The following is an 18,174-nucleotide window of genomic DNA, read 5'->3' as shown; positions in this document are numbered from 1 at the left end:
TCTTTTCAATTATGAGAAAAACTTTATTTTTTTGGATTTAATTTTTTTCAGCGTAAAATGGCTGAACATAGATGAATGGAATCTTATTTTTATCTCTCCCTCTCTAGTGACTCTTCTGTGGAGTTCCACATCTTGGGTATTACTATTCCATGTGCCACTAGCTCATGAAATCTTGCCAATTACATGAAAGAAAACATAATTTATGTAAGAACTTACCTGATAAATTAATTTCCTTCATATTGGCAAGAGTCCATGAGACCCACCCTATTTATGGTGTTTATGTTTTTTTTGTATAAAGCACAATTATATTTCCAGTTCCTTTTTTTATGCTTTTTCCCTCCTTTTTCTATCACCCCACTACTTGGCTATTCATGAAACTGAATTGTGGGTGTGGTGAGGGGTGTATTTATAGGCATTTTGAGGTTTGGGAAACTATGCCCCTCCTGGTAGGATTGCATATCCCATACGTCACTAGCTCATGGGCTCTTGCCCTTGTAAAATAAGAACATGAACGATATACACAGTACTGCCTAAAACTATCCGGTAAACACTGAAGCTTCTTACTCCCCTCACCGGACTAAACTTCTCCCATACTCTTCAGAAGTTTAGCTCTGAGTGTGTAGAAGCTAATTTGCCTAAAATCAGACAGCTATTCCTCTTCTGCTGCACCAGGTGGTTACATGGTATTATATTAGCATCTACACACACACACAAGCTAAACTTCTGTCACACTTCTCAGTGAAATATGATCCTGGCTACAAGGAGATTTGTTTCTCAGAAGTATGTGAGAGAAGTTTAGCCCAGTGAGGGGAGCAAGAAGCTGCAGTGTTTACCGGAGGAGGTGGGAGACAGACATAGCTGGATAGTTTTAGGCAGTTCTGTGTATATATTTAATTCTTTTATAAACAAAATGTTCAGTTTCTCAGTAGAATACATATCACTAAGTGCAACTTTATTGAGCCTGGCATGTCAACTAGTGACTTCCTGGCTGCAGGAATACTAGTTATAGCGTGAGGGGGAAATATGCAACGAAAACCCCTGCAAGGTTTGAGTTAGCTTTATTTTGGTGTATTCTTATGGATATATTATGTGATTTTTGTTGTGGAATATAAAAAAACATAAATTGATATTTGACCTACTGAATAGACTGTGTTTGCATTTAGTAATTATTATTGCAGCATTTGGGTGTGGTTTGCTTTCTTTAACCCTGTCTAAAGGAAAATTGTACAAACACATTTACCCATGGACAGATAAGGTGGACAGTCACTTGCCAGTAATAAAAATGAAACCATATGAGCCTCCCAGGGTAGCCTCACTCTACTAGATGTTCTGTGGTGATGTTACTAACACAGAAAATGTGTTAAATGCAAGGCCCTGTCATATCTAAAGGGAGGTTCCTAAAGTAGTTTTACAGTATGTTTACAAAAGGAATTCTAGTTTAGTAAAGAAAAAAAAAAAGAAAAAAGCAGAGCCAAGAATCCACTTCATTAGTTGTAACGGTGACATCTGGTGCTCGTATTTCATAATGCAATCACAAAAATATTACTAGAAAATGAAAACATCACATATCTGTCTCAAACAGTATTAAATGCCTATTTATTTTTTTCTGACTGCCAACCAATAAAAAAAAAATTAATTCTAAGAATAAACCCAATAATATGTTATCAATAAAGATAGTTCAATGATTCTTTTTACACCCTACACTGATATTAGAAACGTAGAATTTGACGTAGATAAGAACCAAAAAGGCCCATCAAGTCAACGCCTATTACAAGTTACTGTTTTTCTTAGGATAGCGTTATGCATGTCCCAGGCATTTTTGAATTCCTATACAGTCTTTGGTCTCTATTTATCAAGGTCTGTCGGACCTGATCCGACAGTGTGGATCAGGTCCGACAGACCTCGCTGAATACGGCGAGCAATACGCTTGCCGTATTCAGCATTGCACCAGCAGCTCACAAGAGCTGCTGGTGCAACGCCGCCCCCTGCAGACTCGCGGCCAATGGGCCGCCAGCAGGGGGGTGTCAATCAACCCGATCGTACTCGATCAGGTTGATTTCCGGCAATGTCTGTTCGCCTGCTTCATAACTGCTGTTTCTGGCGAGCCTGCAGGCTCGCCAGAAACACGGGGGATCAAGCTCCATTCAGGGCTTTATAAATATGCCCCTTTGTGTTTACCACCTCAATCGGAAGTTTGTTCCATGAATCTACCACCCTTGCTGTAAAAAAAATAAAAAAAAAATGTTTCCTAATATTTCTCATAAATCTGCTACCCTCTTACTTAAGATTGTGACAGTTTGTTTTTACATTTGTTTTTTTGTGGAAAATGCTTTTAGCTTCCACTTTTTCAAGTCCCTTCATATATTTGAAGGTTTCTATCATGTCACCTCTTTCCTTCTCTCCTCTAAACTAATACATATTTAGCTCTCCTTTGGGCAGTTTCTAGTTTATTTATATATTTCTGAAGATATGGTCTCCAGAACTGTACACAGTATTCCAGATGAGGCCCAGCTAATGATCTGTAAACTGGCATAAGAATCTTTCTATTTCTGCTACTAATACCCATCCCAATGCAACCAATTCAACAAATATTCGACTGGCCTTAATGGCTGCAATGCTGTGTACCAAATTTTAAATCATCTCAAATAATTATTCCTAAGTCCAGTTACAGTCAGTAATGTACCATTAATTTCAATATATATATATATATATATATATATATATATATATATATATATATATATATATATATATATATATATATATATATATATATATATATATAAGGAGGCACTCTGCACATTAGTCCAATATTTAAAACGGCCTATTTCACAAACAGTCACAATAATAATATAATAATACACCAAAAAACAGGAAGGGCTAATGAAAAGTAAACAAAAGCCAAAGTGTGAAAAAGGTTGCACCAAAAACAAAATGTAATTTATTATTGGCTCATACAGCACACAAGGAGGTAATCAGTGGAACCACCCTTCTGGTTTAGCACACCCTGTGTTGCTAGAATGAATAAAGACAGGGTATACAGTAATACACATTAGAGCTCTAAATCTGTAATGTTTGAAATCATACTACATGCATTTGTGCTTCATAAATGAAAAAAACAAGGAAAAAGTTACTGTAAAGTTAAAGGGACAGTCAAGTCCAAAAAAAACTTTCATGTTTCAAATAGGGCATGTAATTTTAAACAACTTTCCAATTTACTTTTATCACCAATTTTGCTTTGTTCTTTTAGTATTATTAGTTGAAAGTTAGACCTAGGAAGGCTCATATGATAATTTCTAAGCCCTTGAAGGCTGCCTCTAATCACATGCTTTTGTATTTGCTTTTCACAGCAGGGGGAGCTAGTTCAGGTAAACCCTATAGATAACATTGTGAGCACGCCCGTGGATTGTGGCAGACACTGCACTAATTGGCTAATATGAAAGTCAATAGATAATCAATAAAATGTCATGTGATCAGAGGGCTGTCAGAAGATGCTTAGATACAAGTTAATCACAGAGCTAAAAAGTATATTTATATAACCGTGTTGGTTGTGCAAAACTGGGGAATGGGTAATAAAGGGATTATCTATCTTTTAAAACAACAAAAATTCTGGTGTTGACTGTCCCTTTAAGGGGCTCTTAGTGCTCCAGCACGTCCGCTTCCAGCTTTCCCAAAGTTCACACACAGCAGCGTATATTAAAAAAAAGCCTGTTTATAGAACACATAGTGCAGCCGCACGCTCTATACTCCAGGCTCTATAACGACAGAGAACAAATGTCCCGGTATTAACACAGAAACTGTACACTTATGGATCCCACGATACTTTAGGTAAAGCTTCCTTAGTCCTTACTGCAGAGGACTTTAGCAAGGCTCCCAATCCGGATCTCTTAATTTCTTGGTAGCACTCTGTGTGAAAAGGACAGTTCTTAGTAGTTATGATTTTAACAGGATTGTCTTTTGCTTTCTGCCTTTTATTATTCAGGAATTCCTGTCGAGAGCTGTTCCTTGCTCTCGTCCATGCTCGCTTTACCTGTCTGTTAGAGTATCCTCTAGCCTTAAACCTTAAAGCCATCTCCTCAGCCTGTCTCTCAAAAGATGCCTCTGTGGAGCAGTTTCTCTTCAACCTGAGAAACTGACCCATTGGGATTCCATCCTTTAATACCGCAGGTGATGGCTCTTCGCAAACAGCAGACTATTTGTCGCTATTGCTTTTCTAAAGACCTCTGTTTTACGAGGCCCTTATTATGTTTCCTGATGAGTAGGTCTAGGAAAGAAGTTTCTACATTACTTACCTCATAAGTGAGGAATATATTAATGGAGTTCTGATTTAATAGTTGTACAAACGTTTTTACCTAATCAGCACTGCCCTCCCAAAGGATAAAGACATCATCCACATACCTTAGCCAGAGCACCACGTGTGCCTCCACCCAGTTACTGTCTAGTAAACACCTCACTTTGTTCCCAATAGCCCAGGTGTATACATGCATAGGTGGCTGTTCCTCTCTCCTGTCTGTACAGTTTCCCATCAAATTCCAGTAATTTTACTACAAAGTCAGTGTGATCCTTAAAGTTAGTTCCTCTAGTCTCCAAAAAGTATCCTGCGGCATCAAGTCCATCACAGTGAGGAATAGAAGGACTCGACATCAAGGGTCACTTGTGATATCTCTTCAGTACACAACAGGATTGTAGAAATCGAATGATTTTGCCCCAAAATTATATCAATATTCATTCGTATATTGTTCTCTTGTTCTGCCTGAAGAATTATAAGGCAGTTCTCTAAGTAGGCTTGATGTGTTTCATTGAACCTTTGCAGGAAATCCGTATGACTGGAAAATGTTTTGTAATTCTCCCTTTCTCAGGACTGGACAGAGCTTCATAATCATAACCTTTTTCTCTTGTTAAGTGTATCCAGTCCACGGATCATCCATTACTTATGGGATATTCTCCTTCCCAACAGGAAGTTGCAAGAGGATCACCCACAGCAGAGCTGCCATATAGCTCCTCCCCTAACTGCCATATCCAGTCATTCTCTTGCAACCCTCAACAAAGATGGAGGTCGTAAGAGGAGAGTGGTGTTTTATACTTAGTTTATTTCTTCAATCAAAAGTTTATTTTTAAATGGTACCGGAGTGTGCTGTTTATCTCAGGCAGTATTTAGAAGAAGAATCTGCCTGCATTTTCTATGATCTTAGCAGAAGTAACTAAGATCCATGGCTGTTCTCACATATTCTGAGGAGTGAGGTAACTTCAGAGAGGGAATGGCGTGCAGGTTTTCCTGCAATAAGGTATGTGCAGTTAATATTTTTCTAGGGATGGAATTTGCTAGAAAATGCTGCTTATACCGGATTAATGTAAGTAAAGCCTTAAATGCAGTGATAGCTACTGGTATCAGGCTTATTAATAGAGAGGCATACTCTTATAAAAATGTAATATAAAACGTTTGCTGGCATGTTAATCGTTGTTATATATGTTTGGTGACAAAACTTATTGGGGCCTAGTTTTTTTCCACATGGCTGGTTTGATTTCTGCCTAGAGACAGTTTCCTGAAGCTTTCCACTGTTGCAATATGAGTGGGAAGGGCCTATTTTAGTGCTTTTCTGTGCAGCTAAAAATACTGACAGAGACATTCAGCTTCCCTCTGCATGATACAGGACATCTCTGAAGGGCTCAAAAGGCTTCAAAGTCGTGTTTGAGGAGGGTAACAATCACAGTAGACTGTGGCAGTTGTTGTGACTGTGTTTAAAAAACGTTTTTGTCATTTATTATTCTGTTTTTGTTATTAAGGGGTTAATCATCCATTTGCAAGTGGGTGCAATGCTCTGCTGACTTGTTAAATACACTGTAAAAATGTTGTTAGTGTAACTGCCTTTTTTCACTGTTATTTCAAATTTTGTCAAAATTTGTTTCTCTTAAAGGCACAGTAACGTTTTTTATATTGCTTGTTAACTTGCTTTAAAGTGTTTTCCAAGCTTGCTAGTCTCATTGCTAGTCTGTACAAACATGTCTGAAACAGAGGATACTTGTTCATTATGTTTATTAGCCATGGTGGAGCCCCATAGGAGAATGTGTACTAAATGTATTGATTTCACCTTAAACAGTAAAGATCAGTCTTTATCTATAAAAGAATTGTCACCAGAGGGGTCTGTAGAGGGGGAAGTTATGCCGACTAACTCTCCCCACGTGTCAGACCCTTCGCCTCCCGCTCAAGGGACGCACGCTAATATGGCGCCAAGTACATCAGGGACGCCCATAGCGATTACTTTGCAGGACATGGCTGCAATCATGAATAATACCCTGTCAGAGGTATTATCCAGATTGCCTGAATTGAAAGGCAAGCGCGATAGCTCTGGGGTTAGACGAGATACAGAGCGCGTAGATGCTGTAAGAGCCATGTCTGATACTGCGTCATAATATGCAGAACCTGAGGACGGAGAGCTTCAGTCTGTGGGTGACGTCTCTGATTCGGAGAGACCTGATTCAGAGATTTCTAATTTTAAATTTAAGCTTGAGAACCTCCGTGTATTGCTTGGGGAGGTATTAGCTGCTCTGAATGACTGTGACACAATTGCAGTGCCAGAGAAATTGTGTAGGCTGGATAAATACTATGCAGTGCCGGTGAGTACTGATGTTTTTCCAATACCTAAAAGGCTTACAGAAATTATTAGTAAGGAGTGGGATAGGCCCGGTGTGCCCTTTTCCCCACCTCCTATATTTAGAAAAATGTTTCCAATAGATGCCACTACACGGGACTTATGGCAGACTGTCCCTAAGGTGGAGGGAGCAGTTTCTACTTTAGCAAAGCGTACCACTATCCCAGTTGAGGACAGTTGTGCTTTTTCAGATCCAATGGATAAAAAATTAGAGGGTTACCTTAAGAAAATGTTTATTCAACAAGGTTTTATTTTACAGCCCCTTGCATGCATTGCTGCGACGGCATTCTGGTTTGAGGCCCTGAAAGAGGCCATCCATATAGCTCCATTGACTGAAATTGTTGACAAGCTTAGAACTCTTAAGCTAGCTAACTCATTTGTTTCTGATGCCATTGTTCATTTGACTAAACTAACGGTTAAGAATTCCGGATTCGCCATCCAGGCGCGTAGGGCGATATGGCTCAAATCCTGGTCAGCTGATGTGACTTCAAAGTCTAAATTACTCAACATTCCTTTCAAGGGGCAGACCTTATTCGGGCCTAGTTTGAAAGAAATTATTGCTGAAATTGCTGGAGGTAAGGGTCATACCCTTCCTCAGGACAGGGCAAAATCAAAGGCCAAACAGTCTAATTTTCGTGCCTTTCGAAATTCCAAGGCAGGTGCAGCATCAACTTCCTCCGCTTGAAGACAAGAGGGAACTTTTGCTCAATCTAAGCAGGCCTGGAAACCTAACCAGTCCTGGAACAAAGGCAAGCAGGCCAGAAAGCCTGCTGCTGCCTCTAAGACAGCATGAAGGAATGGCCCCCTATCCGGCGACGGATCTAGTAGGGGGCAGACTTTTTCTCTTCGCCCAGGCGTGGGCAAGAGATGTTCAGGATCCCTGGGCGTTGGAGATCATATCTCAGGGATATCTTCTGGACTTCAAAGCTTCCCCTCCACAAGGGAGATTTCATCTGTCAAGGTTATCTGCAAATCAGATAAAGAAAGAGGCATTCCTACGCTGTGTGCAAGACCTCCTAGTAATGGGAGTGATCCATCCAGTTCCGCGGACGGAACAAGGACAGGGTTTTTATTCAAATCTGTTTGTGGTTCCCAAGAAAGAGGGAACCTTCAGACCAATCTTGTATCTAAAGATCTTAAACAAATTCCTCAGAGTTCCATCATTCAAAATGGAAACTATTCGGACCATCCTACCCATGATCCAAGAGGGTCAGTACATGACCACAGTGGACTTAAAGGATGCCTACCTTCACATACCGATTCACAAAGATCATCATCGGTTCCTAAGGTTTGTAGCTCTTCCCTTCGGGTTGGCTACAGCCCCGAGAATCTTTACGAAGGTTCTGGGCTCACTTCTGGCGGTTCTAAGACCGCGAGGCATAGCGGTGGCTCCGTATCTAGACGACATCCTGATACAGGCGTCAAGCTTTCAAATTGCCAAGTCTCATACAGAGATAGTTCTGGCATTTCTGAGATCGCACGGGTGGAAAGTGAACGAGGAAAAGAGTTCTCTATCCCCACTCACAAGAGTCTCCTTCTTAGGGACTCTTATAGATTCTGTAGAGATGAAAATTTACCTGACGGAGTCCAGGTTATCAAAGCTTCTAAATGCTTGCCGTATTCTTCTGTAAGGATTCCAGTCCTGCTTTTACTTTTTGCCTCAACTCACCTTCCTCACCTGTACTTAAGGCATCACCCCGCCCCAAACAAGTGCTTAGTTGTTGAGTATTGTTTGCTGAAACCAGTGCTCTCTTTCTTATAAGCTATATACTTATCAAAAGAAGTTTCCCTTCTACTACTTTAACATTTGGATTTACAAATACCAGCTGCAGTTTGGTCACAAAGGGACTAATAACAACTAGTCTCATTCATCCTGAAGATTGCTATTCCAAGAAGTATTAAGTTATTCAACTCCTCATCTCTACAGGAATTGCTATCTAATTTCCAACAGGAGGATTCTACCAACTACTACTACGGTATTAGTATCAAATCTAATTTACCTTGGATGCCTTAGGTAACGGCTAATTACAAATTTCATGTTTCCTTTTTGAACTTTTGTAAACTGACTTTGTCTCTCAGAAATTACTTTGATTGCAATGAATGTTTTATTTAATTCTATGAACTTCCTTTGAATACATTCTCATACCGGACAGTAACGGACTTTATGTGACGTCACACAGCTTCATTCATCTCAGCGTGCCATACAGCTCCTTACAACTCAGCGTGTCTCACAGCTCCATTTACAATCACTAGTCTGTGTTCAGATTTCCACGCTGCAAGCCTTACTCTGTGTGCTGTGTCTCGCAGCAGGTCACGCCCCTGTCAGCAGCTGCAGTCTGTGTGTCTCACATCTCTCATGCCTCAGTGATTATTACAATGAACACTATCTCTCACATTTGGGTTTGAGCACAATTATTGTCAAAAGATGTTATTAATAATAATATTTATTTTCAGCCTCTAAATATTTATATGGTATAACGATATAATATAACCATATAAAGACTTACTGCCATTACTTATAAAAATCACTCTGAATAAAACAGTCTATGCTGATATAATAGCCTGTACTTCAGTTGTGAAACAAATATATTTTATTTAGACTCTGCAGTTGTGATTCAAATAACCAAGGAACCTGATATCTTCATTCCATTCCGCGCCCTTCGGTGGCTCAGTGTATGGAGGTGATCGGCTTAATGGTAGCGGCAATGGACATAGTGCCATTTGCGCGCCTACATCTCAGACCGCTGCAATTATGCATGCTAAGTCAGTGGAATGGGGATTACACAGATTTGTCCCCTCTGCTAAATCTGGATCAAGAGACCAGAGATTCTCCTCTCTGGTGGTTGTCTCGGGTCCACCTGTCCGAGGGTATGACCTTTCGCAGGCCAGATTGGACAATTGTAACAACAGATGCCAGCCTTCTAAGTTGGGGTGCAGTCTGGAACTCCCTGAAGGCACAGGGATCGTGGACTCAGGAGGAGAAACTCCTTCCGATAAATATTCTGGCGTTAAGAGCAATATTCAATGCTCTTCTGGCTTGGCCTCAGTTAGCAACACTGAGGTTCATCAGATTTCAGTCGGACAATATCACGACTGTGGCTTACATCAACCATCAAGCGGGAACCAGGAGTTCCCTAGCGATGTTAGAAGTCTCAAAAATAATTCGCTGGGCAGAGACTCACTCTTGCCACCTGTCAGCAATCCATATCCCAGGCGTGGAGAACTGGGAGGCGGATTTTCTAAGTCGTCAGACTTTTCACCCGGGGGAGTGGGAACTCCATCCGGAGGTGTTTGCTCAGTTGATTCATCGTTTGGGCAAACCAGAGTTGGATCTCATGGCGTCTCGCCAGAACGCCAAGCTTCCTTGTTACGGATCCAGGTCCAGGGACCCAGAAGCGACGCTGATAGATGCTCTAGCAGCGCCTTGGTTCTTCAACCTGGCTTATGTGTTTCCACTGTTTCCTCTGCTCCCTCAACTGATTGCCAAAATCAAACAGGAGAGAGCATCGGTGATTCTAATAGCGCCTGCGTGGCCACGCAGGACCTGGTATGCAGACCTAGTGGACATGTCATCCTTTCCACCATGGACTCTGCCTCTAAGACAGGACCTTCTAATACAAGGTCCTTTCAATCATCCAAATCTAATTTCTCTGAGACTGACTGCATGGAGATTGAACGCTTGATTCTATCAAAGCGTGGCTTCTCAGAGTCAGTCATTGATACCTTAATACAGGCACGAAAGCCTGTTACCAGGAAAATCTATCACAAGATATGGCGTACATATCTTTACTGGTGTGAATCCAAGAATTACTCATGGAGTAAGGTTAGGATTCCTAGGATATTGTCCTTTCTCCAAGAGGGTTTGGACAAAGGATTATCAGCTAGTTCCTTGAAGGGACAGATTTCTGCTCTGTCTATTCTTATTCACAAGCGTTTGGCTAAAGTTCCAGACGTCCAGGCATTTTGTCAGGGTTTGGTTAGAATTAAGCCTGTGTTTAAACCTGTTGCTCCCCCATGGAGCTTAAACTTGGTTCTTAAAGTTCTTCAAGGAGTTCCGTTTGAACCCCTTCATTCCATTGATATTAAGCTTTTATCTTGGAAAGTTCTGTTTTTGATGGCTATTTCCTCGGCTCGGAGAGTCTCTGAGCTATCCGCCTTACAATGTGATTCTCCTTATCTGATTTTTCATGCAGATAAGGTAGTTCTGCGTACCAAACCTGGGTTTTTACTTAAGGTGGTTTCTAACAAGAATATCAATCAAGAGGTTGTTGTTTCATCATTGTGTCCTAATCCCTCTTCAAAGAAGGAACGTCTTTTACATAATCTGGACGTAGTCCGTGCCTTGAAGTTTTACTTACAAGCTACTAAAGATTTTCGTCAAACATCTTCCCTGTTTGTCGTTTATTCTGGACAGAGGAGAGGTCAAAAAGCTTCGGCAACCTCTCTTTCCTTTTGGCTTCGGAGTATTATACGCCTAGCCTATGAGATTGCTGGACAGCAGCCCCCCTAAAGAATTACAGCTCATTCTACTAGAGCTGTGGCTTCCACCTGGGCCTTTAAAAATGAGGCCTCTGTTGAACAGACTTGCAAGGCTGCGACTTGGTCTTCGCTTCACACTTTTTCAAAATTTTACAAATTTGATACTTTTGCTTCTTCGGAGGCTGTTTTTGGGAGAAAGGTTCTTCAGGCAGTGGTTCCTTCTACTTAATCCCTGCCTTGTCCCTCCCATCATCCGTGTACTTTAGCTTTGGTATTGGTATCCCATAAGTAATGGATGATCCGTGGACTGGATACACTTAACAAGAGAAAACATAATTTATGCTTACCTGATAAATTTATTTCTCTTGTAGTGTATCCAGTCCACGGCCCGCCCTGTCATTTTAAGGCAGGTCTAAAATTTAATTAAACTACAGTCACCACTGCACCCTATGGTTTCTCCTTTCTCGGCTTGTTTCGGTCGAATGACTGGATATGGCAGTGAGGGGAGGAGCTATATAGCAGCTCTGCTGTGGGTGATCCTCTTGCAACTTCCTGTTGGGAAGGAGAATATCCCATTAGTAATGGATGATCCGTGGACTGGATACACCACAAGAGAAATAAATTTATCAGGTAAGCATAATTATGTTTTTTCCATTTGCATTGATTCCCCCATCCTTGGTATATGTGCTCAGGAAGATATCCCAGTTTCATCTAGATGATTCCTTACGTGCTAGCTTCATCACAGTCAAGCAAAAATGATGCTTCTATAGCACAAGAAAGTATGATCGTCTTTCTAATCCAATTCTACTTAATCTAAGATTTTTTATTCCCACAAGAGAACATCATATATCACTTTAAGTAAGAAGAAATTGATTCATAAAAACTATACTTTTGGTGTCAGGCTCTTTTGTTACTATTAGTGGAAAGAAACTTATTATGTTGAAAGGAAACTTAAAGGGATACTAAACCTAATTGTTTTATGATTCAGATAGAGCATGCAATTTTAAGCAACTTTCTAATTTACTCCTATTATCAAAAAATCTTTATTCTCTTGGTATCTTCATTTGAAAAAGCGGAATCTAAGCTCAGGAGGCAGCCCATTTTTGGTTCAGAACACTGGATAGCGCTTGCTGATTATTGGCTACATTTAGCCACCAATCAGCAAGCGCTACCCAGGTTCTGAACCAAAAATGGACCAGCTCCTATGCTACAGTCCTGCTTTTTCAAATAAAGATAGCAAGAGAACGAAGAAAATGTGATAATAGGAGTAAATTAGAAAGTTGCTTAAAATTGCATGCTCTATCTGAATCATGAAAGAAGAAAAAAAATGGGTTTAGTATCCCTTTTTAAGCTTCTTTGCAACAACTACAATGTGTACTATTCTGTCATGGTGTGTAAGAATATGTGAGCCCGAAGATTGAACTTTACCAACCAGTACCTTAAAGGGGTTAAAAAAAAGCAACAAAAAAAGCACAAGGATCTGAAGGGAGCAGCAGGTACAATAGCACAGTGAGTAGTAACCATGCTATTGTAGTTGTTGCAAAGAAGCTTAAAAAAGGGACATAAAACCCCCCAAAAATGAATTTTTTTTATTCAAATAGAGCATGCAGTTTTAAGCAACTTTCTAATTTACTTCTATTATCAAATTTTCTTCGTTCTCTTGCTATCTTTGTTTGAAAAAGCAGGACTGTAAGCATAGGAGCTGGCCCAATTTTGGTTCAGCCTTCAGCGGACATCAACTGCTATATATAATATCATGGTTGCTCACTGTGCTATTGTTTCACCCCTGTGTTTGCAAGCTCTATCTGAATCATGAAAGAAAACAAAATTGGGTTTAGTGTCCCTTTTTTAAGCTTCTTTGCAACAACTACAATAGCATGGTCACTACTCACTGTGCTATTGTACCTGCTGCTCCCTTCAGATCCTTGTGCATTTTTTAAAAAAAATATTTAACCCCTTTAAGGTGCTGGTTGGTAACGTTCCATCTTGGAACTCACATATTTTTGCACACCATGACAGAATAGTACACATTAATGGATTAGTGGCATTGCCAGCTCATTCACAGCTATATTATGCTCTTAAGTTTATCGTCTATGATATAGAGTGGGAGCTTCATATTTCTTTGTACAGCTAAAAATAATATATGTGACAACAGTTTAAAAATGTGAAGCTTTTGCTCTGAATCATTCATATGATACAACCCTCAAATACCCAGCAGCATGACTGATCTGTGAATGCACACCACTGTCACAAGGTGTGAGAATACCTACTCTCCAAGATGTCAGCGCCCAGAATGTAGAGCTTCACCAACCCACACCTTTACGGCATTAAAATAGGAGAATGGTTTGCAAAAGAGCTTGCAAACAAGGGTGAAACAATAGCACGGTGAGCAACCATGATATTATATAAAGCAGATACTGTCTGCTGAAAGTTAAATCCTAGAATATGACTCCAACTCATACAGGTTTTGTTAGTCCCGAACCCAATAGGAATATGTAGGTAGCCTGCTCCCCAGTGAAATCCATTAAGAATAAGAAATAATAACTCTGTAGAGGGCAATAATTACATTTCCATTTTAGTTTATATTTCTTAGATTGCATCTACTTGACTTTTTATGTTTTTGCTTTCTTTGTGCTATTTTAGATATATTGGTTGCATATGGTGTATGCTGCAATTGGAGCCATTGCTTTTACTCTGGTAAGTTATTTGGTTTTAAATAGCATCTCTGGTAAGGGACTGATGATTTTAAGATCCACTAAAAATATACATGCCAGATGCCAATATGGATTTAGGCCATTTGACATACATCAGTTAGCAATAAATGTTATTCAAACACACTATTTGCTGAGACTCATGGTCATTAGGTAACAGACAGGACAAGCACTGAATTCTCTAAGAATGTCCCTAAAGATTAATGGGACATGAAACCCAACATTTTTCTTTCATAATTCAGATAGTGCATGATTGATGGTTGCACATAAATTCCTCTTTTCATTGCTGCTCCTTCAACAAAGGATACCAAAAGAATCAAGCAAATTTGATAATAGAAGTAAATTGGAAAGTTGTTTAAAATCACACAGTTTATCTGGAGCATGAAAGAAAATTTTTGGGTTTCATGTACATAAACAAATATTGAGGAGTGTTTTTGTTTTTTTTAGTTTGTCCTGTTTAAAGAGATGTGGAAGTACAAATAAAATATTAATGATACAGAGCATACAGCTTTATTACATTTCCAGTTCAATTTCAAGACGCTTACTCTTGAGCAATGAACATATGCTCTCATGAAAATGAGCTAAATTTCAACATAGGGTACCAAGGCAAAGAGGTACATTTGACAACAAGTAAACTGGGAGTTTTTTTTTGTTTTTATAATTATACATTTAATCTAAGTCATGGAAGTTCCTTTAACATCTCTAAAGTTATTTATCACAGTCTAATTTAAAGAGTTACTCTGCTACCAACTTCGATATTTACTGTTTTTATATATTTTTCCCATAGTTCCTGGCTTATGACACCCAGCTGCTGCTTGGAAACAGGAAGCACACCATTAGTCCAGAGGAATATGTCTATGGAGCTATGAAAATCTACACTGACATTGTATACATTTTCACTTCGCTGCTCCAGATTGTGGGTAGCAGAGTGTAGACTGACATTATGCCTCCCACATATATCCTTTCCATTTGGAGAACACAGAGGATTATATATAGAGAGGAGGAAAATGCGTATTCATGCTTTACAGTTTACATCATCTCTATTAACTGGTTTACATTGCAATGGTTTCGATTGCTATCTCCGAGATGCTCGAACCGCTTGACATGCAGGGAGGTGGTTAAACGTATCTTTGTATTGCTACTGTTACATCTTCTATCAATTGCTTTATATTCTTTTAAAATATTTGTTACTTTTGTTTTTTTTAACAACTGAAATGTATTATGCTTTTCTTTTTCATCATTCATACAACATAATGAACAATCTATTCATTAATACAGCTGTACTCCTGTGTGGAGGAAAAAAAAGGACGTGTATATATTTTTTCAGAGTCCCTAAATTCAAGATATTCATGTGTAAATATATTAAAGGAAACCTAAAAATTTCTAGACATAATGTATTGAAAGCAAATATTTCCCTGGAAATATGTAGTTTAGTTTCCAAAGTAAAGGGTGCCATCATATTGTAACCTAGATTTCAATTAAAAATAATTCATATCCTCTGCTGAGGATGTTTAGGGACAGATATAAATTAGTTACTAGGCTGCTCAGGAAATGGGTGTATACAATAAAGTCTGCACTTCCAATTCTCACAGGATTTGGAAAGTCCACAATATTAAATTAAATATGTTAAATTGCATTAAAATATGAAAAAAGTAATGTTTCACAAATATTTTTTTTTTACAACACATAATAAAATCATATATTATTAAAGTCTCTGTTTAAAAGCCCTTTAATCCATGAATCTGCTATTATTTATTCAAAAAGACAAATATAAATAATGAGGTATAGTAAAACTTTTGCTAGTTCTGTTTCCTAAAGGCAGAAAATGCTGCACAGTGGGTGGTAAAAGGATTGCTGGGTAAGACATTTAGCGTGACACTGGGAGGTGCCTGGTGTAAGAATGGTAGAGAAGATTTAGGGAGCCTACTGCCGTCCTCGTTTGATACTCGGTGTTAATATAATACTCTAAAAAAGGCTTGGTGGCTATTATACACACTAATTATTTTTAAGATATATTTTACTATTGAAAAATGTTACAATAATGAAGATTAGTTCATTAACTCCTATATTGAAAATAGGGCCTGAAACATAATAACCGGTGAGATATATTAATCTATAAAAAAAACTTCATTATTGATATCTTTTTCTTTTTTTTAATGAAGATTTCAATTTGAGATGTATATAACATATATAACATTAACATGTAGTAATAAAGGTTTAAAAGGCACTCTCCAATCACAAGTAGCAAAAGATTTATTTGTGTAAAAGTTTTCCGGGTCACCAGGTGTCTGAGGATAGGGGCTGTCTTTTGTTACGGAAAGTGCCCTCTAAACCTATATATATCTATATTAATAGCAAATGATTCAAAGCACTCACTGGTCTTCTGACATCAAATTAGAAACTTATTAAGTAACTTAATAAATTTCTAATTTGATGGCAGAAGACCAGTGAGTGCTTTGAATCATTTGCTATTTTACATTTCCTGAGAGCACCCTGGTGGGGTAGAGAGGTGGTGAGAGTGCATATACCTTGAACTGTCTGTATATATATATATATGTGTGTATGTATACAGAATATAAATATTCACATACATTGGAAAATAGTATTCATTTATAGATTGTACACTTTTTTTATAGTTAGTGATTATATAAGCACTTTTATTATTATTCTTTACCATTAATGCAATGATTTGTTGCATTTATGTATAGACAGAAGGGAAACGTACTGTATATGCCTTCAAATGATTTATTTTCATTTATGATTCATTTAGCTATTTAAGTTGACTGTTTAAATTGCCTCTTTGACACAGTATTTCTATAAAACGGACATGCTACCGATTTTATATGAGGGGCCTTGTTGGATCTATTTATTTTCACTTAAAGGCCTAATGAACAAATTCTAATATAAACTTTCTTTATTAAAGCAAACCCACATATATATTCAAACTTCAAATGGGCAATTCTTTAGTAAGAGATGTCACAAGCATCAATATAGATGAAGAAATCTTATTTGCAAATGGGGAAGTGGAGACCACATAAAAATAATTTGGGGGGAGGGGCACATTGCAGTCTTAGACCTAAAGCTGCACAACCCTATTTTATAAGATAAACTTCTTTACTGCCTGTCAAAGAGAATATAGTAGATTATTAATAACGTTTATTATTGGATAGTGCTGTGCAGTCATACATGTTAATACATTAATGCCCTGATTTCAAAGCATGGTGCTTCTGTACTTTACCTGGACACTTATTTTGACTGGCGTCACACGTGCCTTATTTTATAAAGCATCATGGGAAATGGGCTTGTTCAAGTACTAGCTTCTGAGGTACACAAGCTATGTACCATGGGAATCAGAAGCTTTACTGCAGGAAAACTGATCATTCAGTTCCAGGCAGTTATGTGTTTAATTAAATGTATACATCCAAAGATATACTCCTATATATATATATATATATATATATATATATATATATATATATATATATATATATATATATATATATATATATATATATATACACACCACACATAAGCATATATTTTTTTTTAAATGTTGATTAAAGCTAATTATATATTTACTTTGTATTTATTACTATTGTGTTTTACACTCTGCAATTTCATGTAATAAAGCTTATTCTTCAAGTATTTGTTTAATTACATTTCTCCTACAGAAAAGGAAATCGGGGTGATTAAAATTGTTTTCTGGATGTTTATAGTTTTATACCCTAGCAAGAAAGCTACAATAATTAGTATAGTAGATGAAAAAGTTAAATTATTAAAGTGTTTAATTCTTTCATAAGACGGTGAGGTCAGTGAAACATTGCACGCAATTCCACACTCCAGTTCACTAGGAGGAGGCAGAAACACCCCAACATTCCCCGCACTCTCCCAGAATCAGTCAGTCAAATGTTTGCCTCCAAGATGGAGTGAGTTGAATTCTAGTGCTGAGCTACACCTCATTTGATAGAGGTTCTCTAGCCAAGACCTGTTGTGCACTGCTGCCACAAGCTGAACCCACTGCTGAGCCAATCACCAGCAAAAGTTCCACAATTGAGTTATGCAACTAGCGCTGCCGTTTGGTCAGTGACGGGGTTCAGCTGAGGACCAGCAGTCAACTGCTCCTTTGTTTCTGAGTGCGCCAGACATTTTTCTAATATGAAATACATCATTTTGATTACTTATTGTTACATACCCGAGAAGCATTGTGCAACTGGTCCCACATCTATAAGCTTGTACTAAGTACATAAAACATTTAAATATTCATTATAGCTGCCACGCTCCACCCACCTATTGTGTGTGTATATTTCTTTCATGTAATTAGCAAGAGTCCATGA

The 18,174-nt window shown here is 38.4% G+C and overlaps 1 protein-coding gene across 2 annotated transcripts in view; it reads left to right on the top strand.

The window, feature by feature from the left end:
• The window catches only part of TMBIM1 (transmembrane BAX inhibitor motif containing 1), a 249,393-nt gene extending 233,843 nt beyond the window's left edge, over positions 1-15,550 (top strand). For both annotated transcript variants that reach the window (XM_053698127.1, XM_053698125.1), the window contains exons 11-12: positions 13,773-13,826; positions 14,628-15,550. In XM_053698127.1, coding sequence (XP_053554102.1) covers positions 13,773-13,826; positions 14,628-14,774 — 201 coding nt within the window. In that variant the 3' untranslated portion in view covers positions 14,775-15,550. The remainder of the gene's footprint in view (positions 1-13,772; positions 13,827-14,627) is intronic.
• Positions 15,551-18,174: the final 2,624 nt, after the last annotated feature.

The sequence above is a fragment of the Bombina bombina genome, chromosome 1, assembly GCF_027579735.1.
Source record: "Bombina bombina isolate aBomBom1 chromosome 1, aBomBom1.pri, whole genome shotgun sequence".
In the NCBI taxonomy this organism is placed as follows: domain Eukaryota; kingdom Metazoa; phylum Chordata; class Amphibia; order Anura; family Bombinatoridae; genus Bombina; species Bombina bombina.
The sequence above is the reverse complement of the archived record's forward strand: the minus strand, read 5'-3'. Positions and strand labels throughout refer to the sequence as shown.